Raw genomic sequence first — 24725 nt, forward strand, 5'->3', positions numbered from 1 at the left:
CCCACTGCACACTGCGTTGGAATCAATTTTGGTCGATTTTTTTCATATGCCTGTAATGAAAATTCACCTATTACGAAGAAATAGTTTTTGCTTGACGTACATTATGATTTGCTGCAAACGTGCTCAGGGGTCGTTTTGTACAAGATTTTACCATTTTTAATGGGAATTCTACGAAAACGGCAGTCCCTCGTCAAACTGTACAGAAGTGTTTACATTAATGACAAAGAATTGCACTGGACAAGTGCTTCTGGTTGGAACAGTACAGATGTGGGCTCCTGTCTCACTGGTTGTTTTCAGTCAAACGTGAAAAGGTCATTGGAAAACGTACCGATGACAGCATAAATGTAGTCAGTCGGCCATATTTCTCCACCGCTTCTGCGACGAATCCCCCACCGCCGCAGCGTTTGGAACCACCGCTTCTGCGAAAGCTAATTCATATGCATGTTAAAAGTTCTAATAAATACCAATACCTACGACTATGACATTTAAAAAAAAAACATGCAGAACACGTTAAAATCCCCAAATTAAGAAATCTGCCGTTTTATTATTAAATATAACTAGATCTCTATATTTCAAGATTTATTTAAATTAGCATAAATAATAACAACCGCGAAAAATATATTTCTAAAAATAGACTTCAGCTTCCGTACATTTCCGCCATTCTCCGTACAAAACCGAGTGTTCCCGAAGATGGATGAACGGTACGGGTACGGTACGGGGATTAGGACCAACCCAATCCCAATGTCAAAATGGCGGCGTCCATGTTTCGCTCATCCAATTTCAGTAAATGCGTAGGGTTTATACAACTAAGGCATACACGACATTTGCAATCTATTGCAGTTCAAGAACAAAATGATGAAGACGCACACTATCCCCCTATCAAACCAAAATTTCCGACAGGAGTGTGGGGGAAAATGGATCGCAAAATTGCCTGGCATTGGGATGCAAAACGGGAGAAAGTTGCAGCGTTGAGCACAGCGAAAGATAAAATAAACCATTTAACTGAAAACACTTTCAGCATTTGGAAATATAACTGTGTCGATACCACCCCGAATTTACTTGATTATCAATGTAAAGTGACTAAAACTCGCATTATCAATGGTTCATTGCCTGTATTGTATAACGATCTTGGCACTGAAGATGGTTTTGACAAAGAATATGAAAAGTTTAAACAAATAGTTGTTGACATGTTAATACAAGAACATGAGTTAAACAGATACAGGTTAGAAAAGAAGATAACAATCAGAGACTCTCATACTCCAGGACCATCAAGGTATACTCGCGATTACCAACATTCAAATAGCATTGTAAGGGGTATGCTTGTAAATTTATTGGGAATTCTAAGTGGTCAAAGGAAAGATGTTTTTGAAGGTCATGTTGATAACAATGTTAAAGTGTCAGCGTGTTGGAGTCGTGATGGCTACCAGAGAAGAAAGCCAAGGATGATGCCAAACAATAAGAACTACATTCTTCAGAACAACACCATGTTTTATGGTGAACACATTGTAGAATACCAAATAAGAAAGAGCTTACCATTGCCACAGGTAAAGTAACGCTTGGGCTGCAACATGAATTTTTAGTTCAGTACTCAGAGCATTTATGCTATAAATCGCGGTGTTACGAATCAGGGTCCTCGTCAGCAGTATTGCATGTAATATGTGATGTCCAGACCTTCAACCTTTGAGTTGTCTATTTGATAACATCTCTTTAGGCTCATTTCATTCAGTGTCACATACCTGCTGCTTAGCAGTTATTGGGTATTAAAGGGGTGTCAGCTCTTTCACTCCCAAGTCTTTTCACTCCCAGGTCTTTTCACTCCCAAGTCTTTTCCTCCCCTGACTATTCACTCCCATTTTCTTTAAAGAGGTGACTTTTCACTCCCATTTTTATTTTGTTCTCTAGAAATTATATTTTAATTATTCGGAGGTCAATAAAAAGTAATGATTTTGAAATGTTTTATGTATTTTTTTTTGTAATGCAGATTATATATACTGAGTATTGTGAAAATTTGTAGGATTATTTTTTTCTGAGAGGGGTAAAGATAATCCAAAATATACTTTGGAAATATTAATGAAGGTTTTTATTTATTTTTTATATATATTATTGACTGTGTGATTATTAATAAGTTCTGAAAATGCAAGTTTAATTATTAATATTCTGAAAATGCAAGTTTAGTTTGTTTTGAATATTTTCAGTATAAAGAGGATATTGAAAAAGAGAGAGTATATTAAGAAAATACCTATTTAATAAAACTTTACTGTGATGGCCTAAATATGTAATTTAAACCGCTGAGAACTTTTGGGTTTGCATTTATTGAAATGGACTAATAGAAACTATAAATAGAGACTAAAAATGTACCTGGAAAACATTCTAACAAAATTCATACTTCACTGTATCAAAAGAAAAAAAAAGAAATTTAACTTTTGATTTTTATGTGTATATTTTTTTAATCCTTTGGTCAAAATTTTCATAAGTCATTATAGCATTGTGCATGATAAATTTTTAAATTGTAATAACATTACCTTATACCTTGTGAAATAATTTGTGAAACATCTTTGATATTCCATATACTTAAAAGCTACCAATTATCTCATCACCATGAGATGTAACCTCCTTGATTAGTTGTATATTATCAAAGTCATCAATTATCACTTGTGTTTGTTTAACACTCCTTGATTGAAAGTTGCTACCCTAATCATCACCTTTCAGATCAATATCATATAGAAATTGCTAATTGATACTTCTCATGTCTTTAAAGTTAGTTTTCTTTAATGAAACATGGATATCAAAAACTGATTACTTTAACTATGACATTGTGGGTTTTGAAAGTATTCATATCTTAGGTAATAAGTCAAAAAATACAAACAGAGGACTTCTCTTTTACTTTTTAATGTAGATATGTAAGATAAGATAAATAATTACCCAAGACTGATTTTTTTTTAAGCATCATTGTTAGTGCAACAAAAATAATACAAAACATAGAGTGTAAAGAAAACAATCTTATAAAAACAAAATTAAGGAATTTTTGAGGAAATGAGACTTAAAAATTTTCTGGCATGATAAAAAAAGATCTTTAAGCCAAAGCAAGAAAGATTTTAAGTATTAGGTTTTAAAGAAGAGTAATGTAAAGATCTGGCTGAAACATATTGAAGTTTGGTCATATTATAAACATAAGAATATGAGTTTTTGTTTCTAAAATATTTTTAAAATTCCAAATCAAGAAAGAAAAAAAAGATGAATGCGCCGAGAATGGTAAAGTATTAAAAACAGCAAATTCTCATGTGTTTCTGAAGTAGATTCTATAGTTTGTCAATAATTAAGTTTAATATAGCATGTCGTGAATTTGCATGCTTTAACGTAACGTAAACGTCGTCACATCCTTGCAATATTTTGTATGTAACGTCATTATTAAAAAGCTATCGAACCTGGAACAGCGTTGTTTTTGCTATATTCCACTAATATCTAAGATATAGAATTTATTTCCAGATATTTAAAAAAAAAATTTGTTAGCGATGGATCTGGATAGTCACTATTTTCTGATAGTAATTTTGGTTGAGAAAAGTGCCATTAAAGATAGGATTGTTTGAATTTTGCAAGAGTATCAGATGAGCATATATGATTAGGTATGTTATTCCAGATTGTGGGTCCCAAGTAGCTCAAAGATTTATGAAAAAATTCTATTCTTGCTTTTGGTATCTTTAGTTCATTGTTTTGATTTGATCTAAGTTCACATCAGGTAATTGGCTTTGGTTAAATTTTGAAGTAAGATCGGGGGATTGGGGAGAAGTCTGGGGATTGATCGGATGAACCTTCCTGTTACAGTCAATACATAAATCTAACTGTGACATAATTAATGAAATTTAATTTACAATACATAATCCAACAATTTCATAATTCACTTTTCAAACAGTTATGACACCAGAATAAAATTTAGCATGTACAATAATACTCAAGAATGAAATAAATTAAAATGCTTGGATTATATACTAGGGAATATAACGGTGATTATAACAAGTTTTTCAATGAGCGATTGATAATTATTATAACAATGCATATTTTTTATATCATTTCTCTCATTAAATCATCAAAGGGCATCAAAGATGCTGTAGTAACAATACATAACTTAATTAAATTACATCTTATTCATATTTCAATAATTGCTGATGATAGGCAACTGAAACTTCGGTTTCTGATACAAAATAAATTGTTCTTTCAGAAAATGGAAAAAAAAGTAAAAGAAATAAAAAAAAATACCATAAGGACCCTTTTTGCTTGACGGGGCTATTAATATTGTTATAATAATTATTATTGTTATTATGTACAATGTCATTGAATATATCATTGTAATGTATAGCATTTAATAAAATTATCCAGTTTCAGTTGTATTTAGAGATATGAAATTTCAATATTATATATCATACTTGCAATAATATTCAAATATTCTTGGAATATCTATTTAGAATTCAGTTCCAACATAAATATTAAACATTGAATAGTTTTGAATTGTCATAATAGAAAAAAATGAAATGAGAGTGAATAGTCACCCCATAAGGTGACTATTCACTCCCATTTTGGGAGTGAATAGTCAGGGGAGGAAAAGACAGGGGAGGAAAAGACTTGGGAGTGAATGGTCCGGAATTCGTATTAAAGCAGTGTTTCAGGTTTGGCTGTGTATTGAATGGATAAAATGATATGATACATGTTGCAATAAAGAAATATCAATACATGGAATACAGGCTGACCATGGCTGATTCGGCCCAAATTTACTTGGCTTATTGGCCCAAATTGTTCCTGACACTAATATTATGAGTAAAAATAACATTTATGAGTATTAAGTTTAATTTCTGATGCAAAATATAATTAGAATGCTTATGTAAATGCATAACTGATGCATTTTACCTTGTCAAAACTTCTTACCTGCTTTTACGGTGTATATTTTGTAATATATATGTCCTTACTTCAAGTTAAATCCCTATAATCAACATTATTTCCTGAACATTGCTGAATCATCCAAAATATATAGTCCTTATTGACTCGTAAATCAAAGTTTGTGGTCCAAATAAGCCAAAAATATGGTCATTTTCTACTTTTATTCAAAGTATTTGGTCCGAATCAGCTTGGGCCGAATCAGCCATGGTCCGAATCAGCCTGTTTCCCAATACATGATACATATTGGCGATTCAATACAACAGTAAGACAGATCTTTGACTTCAAAGCTGCAACATAAGGCCATTAATTCCTAGATTATCATCCAAATTTTGTTCAAAGCGGGAGTGGGGTGGAGGGTGGAGAATTTTACTTTTTATTTTTAAAACAACTGTATGCAGTGGTTCCATTTGAACCAGACTTGGGATTTTGACTCCTGAAAAAGCAAAAGTGTACATATGTATGTACATAAGTACAAGTAGATAAGAAGTATTTTACATTGTTTGACAAAAATATAGACCTGTCGTAGTCTTTGATTCTTGTAGAATGTGAGAAGAAGAAAATGTAGAAACAAAATGGCTGTGGATTTTTGTGTGTTGTTTTTTAATAAAAATGATGTTGAATTAGTTATTATTGAGAATTTCTTTGAAAGAGAAAGTCCATTGAACTGATCACACTGTCTAGTGTAGTACATGGCATTATTTACTGATATATCATGATATGCTTTTCAAAAGCAATACGCATTTGTACAAAATGTAACTTTTAAATGTCAAAAAGAATGAAATTCTCCAGTAATGGCAATTGAGACACTAGTGAATATTATAATGTTACAGTTCAGTGTATTTTCTGTTACCAGTATTGACTATTACATTTAGTGCAAGTAACAAAACAAATATGCCGACTTTGATATATGAACAGTCTTTGGAAGGAAATATATTATGAATGCATTATTGATAAAATACGTATTTTTTTATTTACAGTTTGTTCCTATCAGTGACCACTTGTGTCATGATTTGTCATACTCTGACATGCCAGATTATAAACCTACAGTGCTTGGCCAGTTTAGAGAGAAAGTTCCACGTAGAATAACAGCAGGTAACAGGGTCCCCCTCCCCCCACCATAAATCTACTTCCCGTAAAAGGAGGCAGTTGCAAAGCTGAAAAGCTTATCCCAGTTTTACTATAGTTTTGCTATTTTTATCTGTTTATTATGGTTCTGTAAACAACAATTATAATATACTGTGAATAATATATTAAAATGAAACCCCACATTTGGAAGTAGACTGGCATCAGTCATTAGTCATTAAATGTAAAGCACTTGGCCATAAAATCCTCTCTGATACCACTTTCTGATAAAATTTACAATATCTCTAGCCTCTGTCTCTAACGATTGGACAAATGCGATCCTGAGCCGGACAAATTTCATACCCGCAGATAATCACCATCTCATTAGAAATCATTGCAGACATGTTCATGATGTAATGTAACCTTTGGTCGACTGCCCCAAGGGTTCAATAAACAGGTGCTTTGCTTTTATGACTTGGTGAATAAGCCAGAGAGGGATCAATTTTCACTAATTGTAAAGGATCCCAGTAAGTGTATACAATTTAAATTTGAAATATATAGAAAATGTATTTATCAAAATAGTATCAATTGAGTTCTATTTATGAGTTGTTTGAATCCTTGATAAGAAAAAATTGAGGGAAGAGATTTGGAATTGAAAGAAAAAAAACCCTACCATTTTATACAAAAATGTATGAAAAATGCAAATATCCACAGAATGTCATACACTTACCTCACCTTTAACATTCAACAAACTTTTTTTTCAATCTTTACAAGAGGAGATAAAAATGTAAAAACCGTAAATATATATTTCTAGTTTCATTTTTCTTGCACTGATTACTTTTAAAAAACTGTAATAAGCTACATTTTTCAAGTTAGTATAGTTATACTGTCTATTTTTCCAAACGCTCAAAGTATTCGTGGTGTTGGTTTTTAAATAATGATGAAAATTGTACTTCCGGTCTGATTAACATGCTAAAGTATTAACATACACAAAGCATAAAAATTCTTATAATGCTTATTTTTCCTGAGGTAAATCGAGATGTTTTAAGAGAACAATGTAACTGAATTAATGTAATGTATAATTAGTAAATTTTTCAATGTAGAAATATTTGTACCAAGAACATTTTCGCAAGATTCAGCGGTTAAGTTAACACAAAACCTACTGTGAATCAATTAATTGCCTGACAGTAAATATAGGATGCAGATGAAATATTTTTAAGAAGTACTTGGTATAATTATTAATTGTCTGTTAAAAATAGGCACCTTGTCAATTATTGATGTTCATTCCATTACTCCCCCTCCCCCCCCTCCCCCACGACTGCAAACATTTTATTAATCATATATATATATAAATATTCACAAACATTTTATTTTATTATATGTTTTAAAACTAACCCAAATTTCATTGACCGAAACCGTTCATCATCTTTCAAAACATATTTCATGTTTAACGGCTAGTGGGTTTTTCCCAATAAACATAATTTTCTAACAAGTGTCAGTATACTGATATAAACATTGAATTCCGGAAAAGGAGTGCCTAAAGGGGTCCCACTTCTGGACAGTCAAACGCCTTTAAAAACTCTGTTGAGATAAGCCACAGTAAAAGGGAGCCACAGAAAAGTTGATACATATTTTTAAAAAAATAAAATAAAATGGCCAGTGTTTAAGCTCAACAGACTGTGTAAGTCTAATTTGGAAGTATTACACCCAAAAAACATCTTAATATAGATTATTGTAAATTTAAATTTTTCCCAATTAAGACAATTTTTGAGAGCATTTTCCCAATTCTACCGATGTTGGTCACATGGCATTCCCAAAATGATGGGAAAAAGGCCTGGGTAAATCCCTCTTTTTGTAAAGACAAGAAGTTGATTATAATTGGATTAGCCAGAGTTGTAAATAGTACTCACTATCATTCACAGGCTAGGTTATCAAGTTTTGAAATCAGACCGCTGGCTCATAGCTCCAGGGTTGAAGGAAACAAAAATGTATTTTGAGGGCAGTTTCAAATTCTAGCATGTTATTGCCATGATAATGGAAATTGAAAACTTTGAAAAGGGATATTTATCACTTCCAACTAAAAGTATTGAGCAGAAACTTAAAATTCATCTTTTTCAGAATTCAAAATACATTTTAATTTCATACAAAATTTGTATTCCATTGGGAGTCCTTTTGGGGTCTTTTATGTGCATGTGCTCTAAATAAACAGTATATAAAGACTGACATACTACTTAGATGATTAGGCAGTTGTGGGAGACAAGCGCTTTTCTGAAAAGAAGCCCTAATTGTACCCCCCGACAACAAAGTTGTAAGGTGGGGTATACTGGTTTCAGGTTGTCTGCCTGTCTGTTTGTCTGTCCGTCTGTTTGTAGACACAATCTTGTGCGCACCATCTCTCCTTATCCCCTTGACAGAATTTAATGAAACTTCACACAAGTGATCAGTACCAACAGTAGTTGTGCATGGGGCATGTTAGGTTCTTTTAGGAAAAAAATTTGCAGAGTTATGGGACTTTGTTTTTTTTTGTTACTATACTATATACATAGACACAATCTTGTGCGCACCATCTCTCCTCATCCCCTTGACACAATTTAATGAAACTTCACACAAGTGATCAGTACCAACAGTAGTTGTGCATGGGGCATGTAAGGTTCTTTTAGAAAAAAAATTGCAGAGTTATGGTACTTTGTTTTTTTTGTTACTATACTATATACATAGACACAATCTTGTGCGCACCATCTCTCCTCATCCCCTTGACACAGTTTAATGAAACTTCAAACAAGTGATCAGTAACAACAGTAGTTGTGCATGGGGCATGTTAGGTTCTTTCAGAAAAAAAATTTGCAGAGTTATGGGACTTTGTTTTTTTTTTTTGTTACTATACTATATACATAGACACAATCTTGTGCGCACCATCTCTCCTCATCCCCTTGACACAATTTAATGAAACTTCACACAAGTGATCAGTAACAACAGTAGTTGTGCATGGGGCATGTTAGGTTCTTTCAGCGACAAAAATTGCAGAGTTATGGGACTTTGTTTCTTGTTAACATACTATGTACATACAGTCTGCATATGCAATCTTGTGCGTGCCTAATCTACCAAACCCTTACACACAATTTAATGAAACTTCACACAAGTGATCAGTACCAACCCTAGTTGTGCATGGTGCATGTTACATTCTTTTAGATAAATATTCTGCATAGTTATGGGACTTTGTTTTTTGTTACTATACTGTATACATACAGTCTATATACATACAGTCCACATTATTATGCAATCTTGTGTGCGTCAAATTGCAGTGTACTGTGTCAGTGCATGTGGGGGGGTACATTCATCACCTTTAGTGATAGCTCTAGTTTACAAATTATTTAAGACAGTAATTATTCCAACAGTCAGTTTTGAGGCTAGTTATCTGCTATTTGTAGGTAACATATAAGAAATGGTATATACATGTAGATCCCTGAATGTTTGACTGATTAGTTGATTGTCATTTATAAGTTGACTGTCTTTTTTTTTTCCTTTTTTTTGAGTTATCTAGTGATAACCCGTTTCTTTTCCATTCCATATAAAACAGTACATCAATTTATATAATACAACATGTAAACAAGGCTGCATAGTGAATAAGTTAAGAGCAGAAATGAAAAAAAAAAAAATTATTAGTAAAGAGATACAATCTTAATCTTAGAATGACTGCTTATGGATGGTTGATTTTATAAGTTGACTGTCTTAGCCCTTAACATTTAGGACACAATTGAGTCTGCCATTACGACCAGTGTAGATCATGATCAGCCTGCATATCCAATGCAGTCTGATCATGATCTGCACTGTTAGCTATTCAGTTTCTTTTTGGTATGCACCCCTTTTTATACGCCCGTTTGAAAAACGGGACGTATTAAGGGAACGCTCCTGGTGGGCAGGCGGCGGCGTCCACAGACTTTGTCCGGAGCATATCTTCTACATGCATGAACGGATTTAGATGAAACTTGGCACAGTTGTTTACCATCATGAGACGGAGTGTCATGCGCAAAAACCAGGTCCCTAGGTCTAAGGTTAAGGTCACACTTAGAGGTCAAAGGTCAAATTCAAGAATGACTTTGTCCGGAGCATATCTTCTTCATGCATGGAGGGATTTTGATGAAAGTTGGCACAATTGTTCATCATCATGAGACGGGGTGTCATGCGCAAGAACCAGGTCCCTGGGTCAAGGTCACACTTAGAGGTCAAAGGATACAAGAAAGAAAACTTTGTCCGGAGCATATCTTCTTCATGCATGGAGGGATTTTGATATAACTTGGCACAAATGTTCACCACCATGAGGCGGAGTGTCATGCGCAAGAACCAGGTCCCTGGGTCTAAGGTCAAGCAGCATTCCCATTCACGCAAAAATCTGCGTAATTCACGCATAAAAAGTCACTTGCACGCAAGTTTTAAAATTCCACGGGTACAATGCACGCGTAAATAATCTGACAGAAAATACATTGTTCGTCCATAAAGAGCCGAAATTCAAATAACCAGACATTATTTTTGATCCGCACACGCTAATAACCGCATTACACACTGTTGACAATTTGCTATGTGTCAAGACGGGTTATAGCATAATTTAAACACCACCTACACCAGGTACTTGTGAGATTTTAGCGAGAACTGCAACAGCAATCAAATTATTTGTAAAACTAGACGCGATAGTATTCAGCCAATCAACGACGCGGTTACATCTTCGACACTTTCCGATAATTGTCAACATGTGCAATGTTTTTGGACGTTTTTTCAACAAGTTGTTGTCAGCTGGCACAATTATTTGGTCTCCATTGTAAAAGAAAGACTCGTAAGCTGTTTGTTTATTAATATTTACAAAATGACCGGTTGTAGACTGACATTCATCGGGCAATTTTCTACAAATTACTTTTCATTTTTATTCGAGTCCGATACTGTTAATACTAAATAAGTATTAGTCGCCGAGTTTTTATAATTTTTTGTTGCTATTTGTTGCAGCAAGATATAGCAGCAAAAAAAAAATGTTATAAAACTCGGCGGGTGATAACTACCAGCGTCTGCTTTCATTTTTGAAAACAGCTTTTTTTCAGAATTATGGAATAAAGAAAAACTCATTGCATGGAAAATGATGTATCTAAGAAAATGAATGGTCAGATCAATATTTTTATCCATAAACAAGAAGATTATAACCATCTTTTCAATTTGCTTTACAAGCTTGCTGGGGGTGGGGGGGGGTATATTGAGTTAGATTTGATAAATTTCTATTTTTCAACTATAAGTCTCTCCATTTTTCTATAGGGAGAAGTGACTTCTACGCTGTATCCCTACGGTGCATGTGTAAAACAAACCACTGTCATTAACACAGGCTGAATAAAAGTGTCACTTCCCATATACTTCTTTATAATTTTGTTTCAGTTGGAACATTTTCTTCAATTTGTATGTTTGTACCCAACTTTTTTATCATGTACCTAAATTTTCTGAAGTATGTGGGTACATGTACCCACTTTTCAAAAAGTCAGTGGGAATGCTGTCAAGGTCACACTTAGAGGTCAAAGGATACAAGAATGAAAACCTTGTCCGGAGCATTTCTTCTTCATGCATAGAGGGATTTTAATATAACTTTGCACAAATGTTCACCACCATGAGGCGGAGTGTCATGCGCAAAAACCAGGTCCTAGGTCTAAGGTTAAGGTCACACTTAGAGGTCAAAGGATACAAGAATGAAAACCTTGTCCGGAGCATTTCTTCTTCATGCATAGAGGGATTTTAATATAACTTTGCACAAATGTTCACCACCACGAGGCGGAGTGTCATGCGCAAGAACCAGGTCCCTAGGTCAAAGGTCAAGGTCACACTTAGAGGCCAAAGGTCAGATACAAGAATGACTTTGTCCGAAGCATTTCTTCTTCATGCATGGAGGGATTTTGATGTAACTTGGCACAATTATACACCATCATGAGACAAATCTTCTTCATGCATGGAGGGATTTTGATATAACTTGGCACAAATGTTCACCACCATGAGGCGGAGTGCCATGCGCAAGAACCAGGTCCCTAGGTCTAAGGTCAAGGTCACACTTAGAGGCCAAAGGTCAGATACAAGAATGACTGTCCGAAGCGTTTCTTCTTCATGCATGGAGGGATTTTGATGTAACTTGGCACAATTATACACCATCATGAGACGAAGTGTCATGCGCAGTTCCTTTCTTTAGAATTACTTCCCTCTGTGTTACTATAAATAGCTTATATTGTAACTTTTTCATTACTAGTCGTAGGGAAAAATCGAGACCACTTTTCTGTAGTACAACATGCATGCTACATCCAATTATGAGGTGTATTTTGACCAATCTCTACCTGGTAAAGATTTTTGTGTGAACTTACAATTTTTTATAGAGGTGTACTGGTCAGGAACCCAGGCAATCCTTGCGTGTATCAGTGCTATACACTGGGCACGTTAAAGAACCAGGCTGTCTATTCGAAACGAGCTAGGCTAAGTTAGCCGGATAAGCCTGTATCTGATTTCTGATCTCTCTGTCGTGGGGGCTTTGTCTCACTCTGTCCCTCTGGTCAGATCGCTCTGTGTCTGTACTAGTAGAGGATGAATTATGCGCCCTGTGTGGCTGCATTTGAACTATGTAAAGCGCCTTTGGCGCTATATAAATCTGGTATAATTAATGTACAACGCCGGTGAATATACTATGTGTAAAATTAGGCGTTTAATCAAATAAAGCAGTTTCAGTTCCAGTTTTTTTATGGATTTTTTTTTTTTTTTTATTAAGATTATCTTCCCTTAGTTGTTACTATAAATAACTTATATTGTAACTTTTTTATAATTGACCGAAGGGAAAAAACAAGACCACTTTTCTGTGGTACAACATAGATGTTACTTTCAAATTTTAGGTGTATTTTAAGGTACCTGATAAGGAGTTTTTTTTTGTGGACTTAGAAAAACAAAAACAAATGACTTAAATGATTACTAAACAACCACAAAATTAAAATTCCATTTGCAAATACAGGTGCTAGAGTAAAGAAATTTGCTGTGACGGGTGTATATTGTGACATTCTGGCACTCTTGTTAACAGCTAATGGTACTGTTCAAATGGAAAGTTCATTATAGAAATTTAGCAGGGTAAGTATTACTGTCAAAAAAATTTAAATAAAGATCATGCAAAGCAACAAATCAGATTATAAAATTTTATTCCAATCCCTATATTTTGTCTATACAGGTTTCAACATTGGTGATGCACAGCAGTTCAGTCACTTGAGTATTATTTTCTTGAACAATCGTGCAATGGCGAGAATGAGCTTGTATGGAAACAAGGAGAAAGAACAGGCTGATAAAGGATATGCCATGGGCACTGGTTTCTTGTCAACAGTAGCACAGGCTCATGTACAGGGTATCAACATTTTTCTTTTCTAGATTCAGCATTAGTTTTGTGAACATTACATGTGCTTAAAATTTAAATGCCATTCATCTGGTTTGCAGAGAGTCATAAGTTTAACCCAGAGAGGCATCAGAGGTGTTTCCCTGTAGTCAGATGCTGAAGCCCCGTTTCTTGGTTCTAGATTACCTCATTTGAAAATAAGAGGTTGGCTGGGGATGTTACGTACTATCTAGTAAAGTATGACTTTGAACAGCAATTAGTTTATCTACCAGTCAGCAACATGTTTTCTCTCATCTTTTCAGTAATTGCAGGAAAATGAATGTATGTATAACCAAAATGTAATTCTGTACCAGGAGGCAGTGTCTGTGGGTACTCTAATTTAAAGTATCTCATCATACATTCTGGATTTTTGAATTCTTACTTCCTGCATCACTGTTCAATTTAAAATATCAAATCCACAAATAGATAAAATTTCATTGGTATCATAAAGAGTTTTGTCTGCTGAACAAGAATTAGCAAATAAAATGACAATAAGTGATATGCACAAGTCACTAGTCATGTTTTTACTGCAAAATGATAAATCTTACACTGTAATAACTGTATTTCTGTCGAAGTATCATTGAATACTAAAGCAATAAAATTCTTTAACATATTTTTTTCATGTATAAATTCATATTTTCTTTTTCGGTAGACAATACACTTTTAAATGATAACCAAGATTATATGAGCTTACCACTTTTTTTACCAGGCATCAATATTTGACATATTTTGATAGTGCTTTTATACAGAACTAGCTTATTTATAGATATATGTAGATAGGGTATATATAGATGACCTATCATGTGTCGGTGCGACGTTAAATCCAACAAACAAAAAAAAACAAAACAAAAAATAGATAGGATACCTTAAAGGATTTAACAAAGTGTAATTTCCATACCTCAAACATATCCTGTGGTCACTTTAAAAGCACAAGATATTTTTTCATTAACCTTGACACGTGGATAGATATCAGTATGGAAAGTATCATAAATTTTAGTATGCAGAGCCTTTTATTCTGCAAGAGCTTGAAAAAAAAAACAGATTTTTTCATGAAATTTGGTAAATAGGTAAGACAGTGGTGAGAATATTCACATTTCTTTGTCCATGTGTTCATACATCAGTTTTTAGCTCGACTATTCGAAGAATAGTCTAGCTATTCTACTCACCCTGGCGTCGGCGTCGGCGTCGGCGTCGGCGTCGGCGTCACACCTTGGTTAAGTTTTTGCATGCAAGTACATACAGCTATCATTTAAAGGCATATAGCTTTGAAACTTATTTATTCTTTTTCTAGGTCAATTACCAACCTCACTGGGTCAAGTTCCATAACTCTAACATGTATTTTGAGCAAATTATGCCCCCTTTTGGACTTAGAAAATTCTGGTTAAAGTTTTACATGCAAGTTACTATCTCCAAAACTAATGCAGATATTGAATTGAAACTTCACATGTGTCTTCGGGGTTATAAAACTAGTTGATAGCACCAAGTCCCATAACTCTGACCTTCATTTTGGCCAAATTATGCCCCCTTTTGGACTTAGAAAATTCTGGTTAAAGTTTTGCGTGCAAGTACATACAGCTATTACTAAAAGGCATATAGATTTGAAACTTATTTTTTCTTTTTCTAGATCAATTACCTACCTCACTGGGTCAAGTCCCATAACTCTGGCATGTATTTTGGCCAAATTATGCCCCCTTTTGGACTTAGAAAATTCTGGTTAAAGTTTTGCGTGCAAGTACATACAGCTATTACTAAAAGGCATATAGATTTGAAACTTATTTTTTCTTTTTCTAGATCAATTACCTACCTCACTGGGTCAAGTCCCATAACTCTGGCATGTATTTTGGCCAAATTATGCCCCCTTTTGGACTTAGAAAATTCTGGTTAAAGTTTTGCGTGCAAGTACATACAGCTATTACTAAAAGGCATATAGATTTGGAACTTATTTATTCTTTTTCTAGATCAATTACCTACCTCACTGGGTCAAGTTCCATAACTCTTAACATGTATTTTGAGCAAATTATGCCCCCTTTTGGACTTAGAAAATTCTGGTTAAAGTTTTACATGCAAGTTACTATCCCCAAAACTAATGCAGATATTGAATTGAAACTTAACATGTTTCTTCGGGGTTATAAAACTAGTTGATAGCATCAAGTCCCATAACTCTGATATGTCCCCTTTTGAACTTAAAACTCTTTTGATATTTAACATTTTGGGTAATAATTTCCAGCTTCTGTGACAATATTTCGAATAGTCGAGCTTGGCTGTCTTATGGACAGCTCTTGTTAGCTCGACTATTAACGAATAGTAGAGCTATTGGACTCTCCTGTGCGTCCACGTCAGAGTCCCGATTTGGGTAAGTTTTTATATGTAAGCTGGTTTCTCAGTAACCACTTGTGGGCATGGATTGAAACTTCACACACTTGTTCATTGTGATAAATTGACTTACATTCCACAGGTGCCATAACTCTGTTTGGCTTTTTAGCTCACCTGAGCCAAAGGCTCATGGTGAGCTTTTGTGACCGCTCAATGTCTGTCGTGCATCGTGTGCCGTGTGTCTGTCAATATTTTCTAAAAAAATTCTTCTTAAAAACCAATGGGTGGAATTACACCAAACTTCACAGGAATTAGCCTTGGGTGGTCCCCTTTCAAAATCCTTTAAAGAATTTGAGTCCATGCGGAACTCTGGTTGCCATGACCGAAAGGAAGAAAAATCTTCTTGTCCAAAACTGCAAGACGTAGAGCCTTGATATTTGGCATGTGAGATCATCTTATGGTCCTGTATCAAGATTGTTCAAATTGTGCCCCCAGGGTGAAAAGAGGCCCCACTCCAGGGGTCCCAAGTTTTACATAGACTTATATAGGAAAAAACCTTTAAAAGTCTTCTTGTCTAAAACCAAAAGACCTAGACCTTTGATATTTGGTATGTAGCATTACCTTGTGGTCCTATACCAAAACTGTTCAAATAATTACCCTGGGGTGAAAAGATGCCCCGAATCAGGGGGGTTTAACCCTCAAGTTTTACATAGACCCATATAGGAAAAAACCTTAAAAATCTTCTTGTCTGAAACTGCAAGACCTAGGCCTTTGATATTTTGTATGTAGCATTGCCTTTTGGTCCGTTATGAAGATTGTACAGATTGTGCCCCTGGGGTAAAAAGAGGCTCCTCATCGGGGGTCCCAAGTTTTACATAGACTTATATAGGAGAAAGCTTGAAAAAATCTTCTTGTTTGAAACTGCAAGGCCTATGCTTTTGATATTTGATGTGTTGCATTGCCTTGTGATCCTGTACCAAAATTGTTCAAGTTATTACCCTGGGGGGGGAAAGAGGCCCTGCCCTTGGGGTCCCCAGTTTAAAATAGACTTATATAGGGAAAAAATCAAATTCTTCTTGTCTGAAAGTTCAAGGCCTAGGTCTTTGATATTTGGTATGTATCATTACCTAATGGACCTCTAACAAGATTGTTCAAATTATGCACCAGGAGTGAAAAGAGGCCCCACCCTGGTGGTCACTTGTTATATGAGTTATATAGGAAAAAATACTTTAAAACTTTTCAGGTCATATTTCCTAGACTGTTTAATTATATATACCAGATGTACCAAAGTGATTACTTGTCACCTTACTGTGACCTTGACCTACTGACCTGCTTTCTTGTTTTTACAGTTTTGCATACCGATCTTAAAACTGACTCAGTGACCATGAATGTGATCAACTGACCTACTTTCTAATATCTTAGCATCAGTTTGCCATTTGAAACATGTGGCTCGTGTTACTCTGGTGTGCGATTCAGGGTCATCATGACCCTTTCCTAGGTTAAGTTTTTGTGTGTAAGCTGGTATAAGTTTCCACTTCTGGGAAAGGATTGAAACTTCACACACTTGTTCACTGTCTTGATATGACATGCATGGCAAAGGTTTAATAACTCTACTTTGCATTTTGTCAAAATTATGCCCCTTTTTTCAAGTAAGCAGTTTTTGGTTAAATTCTTATAATGTAAGCTGGTATCTCAGTACCCACTTATAGGAATGGATTGAAACTTCATACTCTTGTCCACTGTCATGAGCTAATAAGCACTGTGCAGGTTCCATAACCCTGTTTTGCATTTTTACAAAATTATGCCCCTTTTTAGACTTCACTATTCATTCAGTTGACATGGCTATTGAATAGTCAAGTGGTGCTGTCCTCCAACAGCTCTTATTATGTCTTTCTGCCAGTCAAAAATGGTGGATTCTTTCATTGTTTTAAAGGTACTAGAATTTTTTTGAAATATCAGTGGACATAGATATATATCTGTTTTTAGCTCACCTGTCACAAAGTGACAAGGTGAGCTTTTGTGATCGCACGTGGTCCGCCGTGCATCCGTCCGTCCATAAACTTTTGCTTGTGACCACTCTAGAGGTCACATTTTTGTGGGATCTTTATGAAAGTTGGTCAGAATGTTCATCTTGATGATACATGGGTGAAAGTTTTCCGGAAGTTCCGGATTTTCCATCTCAGCCGGGATCGTTTTTCCTAATCGTCTAAATCCGGGTCGAAATTCGAGTGGGGGGTGGGGGTGGGGGTATGGTGTCATCATCATCATTCAACAAAGCTTGAAAAATCAATCAATCGCCGACAAACACAATCAACTGTATTTATCACATATGCTGTTTGCAGCACATCTCGCATATCGTCAGTATGTAACGACAATTTTGATTGGCCCGCATAGGCGCTGTACTTCAATGAAAACAACTGTTGTGTTTTTCATAAATTTTACAAGAAAAGTTCCTGCGCGTCAGAATTTGCACGGACTTTTGTCTGCAGCATGCATTTCTCGATTTCTTGCATGCAGTTTAACTTCAAACACGAAGAACATGCAGACGCCTGGTATATTGCGAGTTATGTCTTATGCCAATACTGGCGAGTTAAAGTCTGGATAGGGACAAGTGGAGTGGACCTCTCTGTATATTTGTCCAATCGGGCGAGTGAATTTTACCTCGTAACTTTACCAAATTCAGAAATTACACCCCTAAAAATAACGCGAATTGTAAAGATATCAAAACGTCATACCAGTAATTTTCCATTCCACGAACACGTGCGACCTATCGTAATAATAATATCTAATTTAGGCTACGTCGCCTACTTTTGTTTATCGACACGTACACAAAAGACGCGCGTAGTGCATTCATTTTTTAATATAATCGCTTCAAATTTTCAGCACCGCTTAAGAAGTAATACAGTTATCGACAGAAATGTAGGCAAAATTCTATAAAAACAATTGAATTTTCATACAATTATTTGTAAAATTTCAAAAAGCGCGATCTTAATTATTTATTTATTTCTAAAAGTAAATAAATAATACATTCTATAGTCATAAAATTCAGACTTTTGACAAGAAAGTACAAGAAACAGAATTAAAAAATCTTAAATAATAAAAAAGCGGCAGTTATTTCAATACATCGAGTAAAACAGTTTTTGGCAAACAGATTTCTGTAATGCGGCAGAATAGGTTACGTGACCTCGTGAACGTAAATAGGAATGTGGTTTTAAGTATGATGTCGCTGTGGTTTTAAGTAAGTTTGATAAGTAAATGAATCTTATTATGTTGTAAGATATTCTTCTATATTCCTTGAGGGCAGATAGGTCACTTATCGTTTGACACATTTACCTGTCAGTTTATACGGGATATTGCACATTCGCTTTTAAAAAAATTAAAGAAGATACCTTTTTACTGTTCTAAAGAACTGAGGCGGTACGACCAGACACTGATGTATTTTTCGGGATTTTCGAACCTAAAGCAATCTAGATCAGATAGGATACAAGAAAAATATATCAACAACTGCATACTGATAAAAGGAAGCAAGATTCCTGTTTGTTTCATATTTAATGTTCGTCCCCGCAGTGCAGGACTGAATGTCCGGCCATTTTTGGCAACTTTTGCGTTGTCTGGATTTTATTATACACACCTTGTAAAGAGTTCCAATTATAAAACAAGCGTCAACCACGGAAGAATCACTTTTATAAAACATATTGCAGTGATGATTACTCGATCCCGTTACGTACCGAAATTTACTTCAACTGTTTGTTTTAAAACATCATTTTAAACGACCGTTTATATAACTATTCACTCACGTTTTTCATGACTTTCACGTGCGCCTAAAAGTTGCCGCATCAAAGTTTGCATGGACTTTCACACGCATGTCTTGATTTCTACGCTTTGCACGCTTTTTATCTCCAAAGTATCAATCTTTCCACGAGGAACGCGAAGATCAAGATTTCTTCGGGGATTAACACCCCGTAATTAGGGCCTGCACGGGATAGTGCGTGAAATATGAAGTTTTTACCGCCAGCTTACAATACTTAGGACTTAGAAAGCAAACATGGTAACAAATGGAGATGGGCTTGGCCATCTGAATGTGACACTGATGGTGATCGATGGGGTCTTTGGCTACGAAACCCGGATATTGCTGGGTCTGCATTTTGTGAATGTTGTGCCAAAACGTTAAAAAATGGTGGCATGAAAAAACAAAAATGTTGCTAGAATTTTCAGGTTGTTTCAGTCTGAATCTTACAAAAATATGTTGAGGGGATATTGTTGAAACAAGTCCTTGACTTAGAAAAGTTACTGTTAACTGAAAATCATGCATTTTGTGCAATATAATTAGTAAATTTTTAGCACACATATTAGGCTAGAATAGGGCTGTTCTAACCATTCATAATCACTAATTCTCAGAAGCAAATTTTTCAGGATTTTCAATATTCCATACTTTCACCCATGCCTTCAAAAACTAGGTCAGTAGGTCTAAAAATAGAAAAACCTTGTGACCTCTCTAGAGGCCATATATTTCACAAAATCTTCATGAAATTTGGTCAGAATGTTCACCTTGATGATATCTAGGTCAAGTTTGATTCTGGGTCACGTGCCTTCAAAAACTAGGTCAGTAGGTCTAAAAATAGAAAAACCTTGTGACCTCTCTACAGGCTATATATTTCACAAGATCTTCATGAAATTTGGTCAGAACGTTCACCTTGATGATATCTAGGTCAAGTTCAAAACTGGGTCACGTGCAGTCAAAAATTAGGTCAGTAGGTCAAATAATAGAAAAACCTTGTGACCTCTCTAGAGGCCATATTTTTCATGGGATCTGTATGAAAGTTGATCTGAATGTTCATCTTGATGATATCTAGGTCAAGTTCGAAACTGGGTCACGTGCGGTTAAAAACTAGGTCAGTAGGTCTAAAAATAGAAAAACCTTGTGACCTCTCTAGAGACCATATATTTCATGAGATCTTCATGAAAATTGGTCAGAATGTTCACCTTGATATCTCGGTCAAGTTTGAAACTGGGTCATGTGCTATCAAAAACTAGGTCATTAGGTCAAATAATAGAAAAACCTTGTGACCTCTCCATATTTTTCATGAGATCTGTATGAAAGTTGGTCTGAATGTTCATCTTGATGATATCTAGGTCAAGTTCGAAAGTGGGTCACGTGCCATCAATAACTAGGTCAGTAGGTCAAATAATAGAAAAACCTTGTGACCTCTCTAAAGGCCATATTTTTCATGGGATCTGTATGAAAATTGGTCTGAATGTTCATCTTGATAATATCTAGGTCAAGTTCGAAACAGGGTCATGTGCGGTCAAAAACTATGTCAGTAGGTCTAAAAATAGAAAAACCTTGTGACCTCTCTAGAGGCCATACTTGTGAATGGATCTCCATAAAAATTGGTCAGAATGTTCATCTTGATGATATCTAGGTCAAGTTCGAAAGTCAAAAATTAGGTCAGTAGGTCAAATAATGAAAAAACGTGACCTCTCTAGAGGCCATATTTTTCATGGGATCTGTATGAAAGTTGGTCTTAATGTTTATCTTGATGATATATAGGTCAAGTTTGAAACTGGGTCAACTGTGATCAAAAACTAGGTCAGTAGGTCTTGAAATAGAAAAACCTTGTGACCTCTCTAGAGGCCATTAGATCTTCATGAAAATTAGTGAGAATGTTCACCTTGATGATATCTATGTAAAGTTCAAAACAGGGTCACGTACCTTCGAAAACTAGGTCAATAGGTCAAATAATAGAAAAACCTTGTGACCTCTAGAGACCATATTTTTCAATGGATCTTCATGAAAATTGGTCAGAATTTTTATCTTGATAATATCTAGGTCAATACTGGGTCACATGAGCTCAAAAACTAGGTCACTGTGTCAAATAATAGAAAAACAACGTCATACTCAAAACTGGGTCATGTGGGAAGAGGTGAGCGATTCAGGACCATAATGGTCCTCTTGTTAGAATATACAAATTGTTTTATATTGTTCCTTTATCCATCTGTTGATCCATCAGCCTGTCCATCTGTCAGTCACAAAAGATAGATTATTTTTAGATCAAAGTACAAGCACGAGTAACCGAGTTCCAGATGTTCAGTTACTTGGAAAATATGCAGGCTGTTCTTCAGTTAAGTCTCAATTTAAAGAGTATGGTGACTATGGCAGCAAATGTGATGAATGTTTGTACAAAAAAAAGGACTAAGAAATTTCATATACAAAATTCAAAATCCTGAACTGCTGATTATAACTCTGTTTCAGGCTTCAATGAATATGAGGAGCTGACATACCCATTCACCGCACAGACTATATTGACCGATGGTCGGCAGTTTATTCTGTCAGCATATCAGCTCAACACGTTACAGCTCTGGAAAGACGACACTGCAAACAGTCTGCAAAATCTGTGCTGGATTGGTGAAAATGAGGAACTATATGAGAAATATGCAGGAGGGAAAATTGTTGGTTTTAATGATGAAGTGTTTGAGCGATTGCTGAAGTTCTTTTTGATTAAACCATGTGACAGAAATGGTATAGATCTATCACCAAACCTGAAGGAGCCGCTGGCAGAAGTTGATATTCCTGATAGAAAAGAGTTTGTAACTATTGAAGAAGAATTCCAGTATGACAGGAGTTGAAACTAGAAAGAAAAAATATAAAAATCTGTTTATATCAAGTGTGTTGACGTAAAAAATTGCTACAAAGATGATGAAAAATGTTCTTGTGATTATAATACCGTATTTTGGTGTATATTGGTCGTGGTAATGTATAGTCCGCATCTAATTTTTGCTCTGGAAATGGTCGGAAAATTGAACTTCTAGCGTATTAGTCGCAGTTAAATTTCGGATTTTTCCCCCAGCAATATTTAATATTTACCGGCAAAAAAGTTATGGCGGCGGCCATATTGATGCCGCGGACTGAATTATTATCAGAACCTGATTGGTGGAAATCGGACAGTGTTGTTTTCGTTCCCAACCGTTTCGTACCAACAGTAGTATCGGTAACAGATTATATCAAAGAAAAGCGGCTTTTTGACACTAATTGGCAGCAGACGGTTTGCGTTTACATTCTGTTATCATGCAAGTTTAAGTGTGAATTGTTTGCACAGCAATTATAACACCTTTCCGTGTCATGTAATTAACCGCGTTCTTTTGATTCTGAGTAAAAAGATTAACAAAATATCTCTTTTTGGATTTTTTTCTTTTATTTAAAAATCAAAAGTAAAAAATTATCTTTCAAGTTTTTTAATACGCTAAGACTTAGTATAAACAATGTTTGGAATGGAGGACGGATCTGTCCAGAATTTATCCAACCCGGAGTACATGTCAATGGCTTCCAGTAAAATGAAAGTAGAAACAAACGTGATTCAGTCCGCAAAAACATCTTTGAATTAAAGTCATTCGTGATTTTAATAGTCTGTATGGGTTATTTACGATATATTTTATTGAAAGTAACCGCTATTGGTTGAAAAGCCGCCGATATTGATATTTTTTATCCATTTTGTTCGTTCGTAACAGATGCACGTAATTTTGCGAGAGCTACGGTCAGAAAATTGGCCCGAAAAAAAAAACTGGTGGCAATGTTCTGTCGTATAGGTCGCAGGAACTTTTTCAGGCAGCAGAATGGGTAGAAAAAGTGCGACCTATACACACTGAAATACGGTAAACATGATACCTGGTTTGATGCTGAAGGACTAGAGATAGAATAACAGTTCCAAATTGTGATTTACAGTAAAATATGCAAAATGATGTACAGTATAAAAAAACAAAACAAATGAAACAACTGTTTTTATGTACATTTGTTTCAGTAAAAATTAAAGTAAGAATTCCAGAAGTATAGTTTATTGAAGTTTTCTTTATAACCAAAGCTGTTTAAGATTTTGTACGTATTTCACCTCTTGTAGTAATGTGTTTGAACCACTAAGCTCAAACAGTCACAGAAGTAAAGAAACAATTATAAAAAAAACACACATTGAGATTGAGAACAAGTGTGAAGATGAGTCCATAAAATTGTACATTCAGTGAAGGATATTGTTGATAATATAGGGCAATATGGCCCTGCAACTAACTTTTGAAGACCAGATTTCTGGCCTTTTGCAATAGTGATTTTATTATGCCCCTCTTCAAAAAAGGAGGGGTCTATTGTTTTGCAGTCTGTTGGTCTGTATGTAGACCAATCCGTTTCCGGATGATAACTCAAGAACACTTGGGCCTAGGATCATGAAAATTGATAGGGTGGTTGGTCATAAGCAGTAGATGACCCCAATTGATTTTGAGATCAGTAAGTCAAATGTCAAGGTCAAATTAACCCTGACCAGTAAAACGGTTTCCTGATGATAGCTCAAGAACTTTTTGGCCTAGGATCATCAAAGTTGATAGGGAGTTTGATCATGACCAGCAGATGACCCCTATTGATTTTGAGGTCTGTAGGTAAAAGGTCAAGGTCACAGTGACTAAATAAACAAACGGTTTCCGGATGATAACTCGGGAACGCTTAGGCTTAGGATCATGAAAGGTGATAGGGAGGTTGGTCATAACCAGCAGATTACCTCTATTGATTTTGAGGTCAAAAGTCAAGGTCACAGCTACTCAGAACAGTTAAACAGTTTCTGGATGATAACTCAAGAATGCTTGGGCCAAGGATCATGAAAGTTGATAGGGAGGTTGGTCATGACCAGCAGATTGCCCCTATTGAATTTTAGGTCTGTAGGTCAAAGGTCAAGGTCTCAGTGACCAGGAACAGTCTAAAGGTTTCCAGATGATAACTCAAGAACACTTAGGCCTATGATCATGAAAATTGATAGTGGGGTTGGTCATGACCAGCAGATGACCCATATTGAATTTGAGATCAGTAGGCCAAAGGTCAATGACACAGTGACCCTGAACAGTAAAACAGTTTCCAGACAATAACTTGTGAATGCTGGGGCCTAGGATAACAAATTTAATAGGGAGATTTATCATGACCAACAGATGACCCCTATTGATTTGAGGTCCTTTGGTCAAAGGTCAAGGT

At 35.4% G+C, this 24725-nt stretch overlaps 1 protein-coding gene across 1 annotated transcript; it reads left to right on the forward strand.

The window, feature by feature from the left end:
* Positions 1-719: 719 nt before the first annotated feature.
* LOC123566144 (28S ribosomal protein S30, mitochondrial-like) lies at positions 720-23546 on the forward strand. Its single transcript, XM_053550139.1, has 4 exons — positions 720-1544; positions 5907-6021; positions 13214-13384; positions 21978-23546. Exons 1-4 carry the CDS (start codon positions 750-752, stop codon positions 22349-22351), a joined length of 1455 nt encoding a protein of 484 aa, XP_053406114.1. The 5' UTR covers positions 720-749; the 3' UTR covers positions 22352-23546.
* The last annotated feature ends 1179 nt before the right edge of the window (positions 23547-24725 follow it).

This window comes from Mercenaria mercenaria, chromosome 8, assembly GCF_021730395.1.
Source record: "Mercenaria mercenaria strain notata chromosome 8, MADL_Memer_1, whole genome shotgun sequence".
In the NCBI taxonomy this organism is placed as follows: Eukaryota; Metazoa; Mollusca; class Bivalvia; order Venerida; family Veneridae; genus Mercenaria; species Mercenaria mercenaria.

Bases quoted from the DNA above. Each gene is read 5' to 3' on its own strand.
- LOC123566144 (XM_053550139.1), top strand. From the start codon at position 750: ATGGCGGCGTCCATGTTTCGCTCATCCAATTTCAGTAAATGCGTAGGG. The intron at 1,545-5,906 runs GTAAAGTAACGC...TTTTATTTACAG, and splicing joins AGAGCTTACCATTGCCACAG to TTTGTTCCTATCAGTGACCA. The intron at 13,385-21,977 runs GTATCAACATTT...ACTCTGTTTCAG, and splicing joins AGCACAGGCTCATGTACAGG to GCTTCAATGAATATGAGGAG.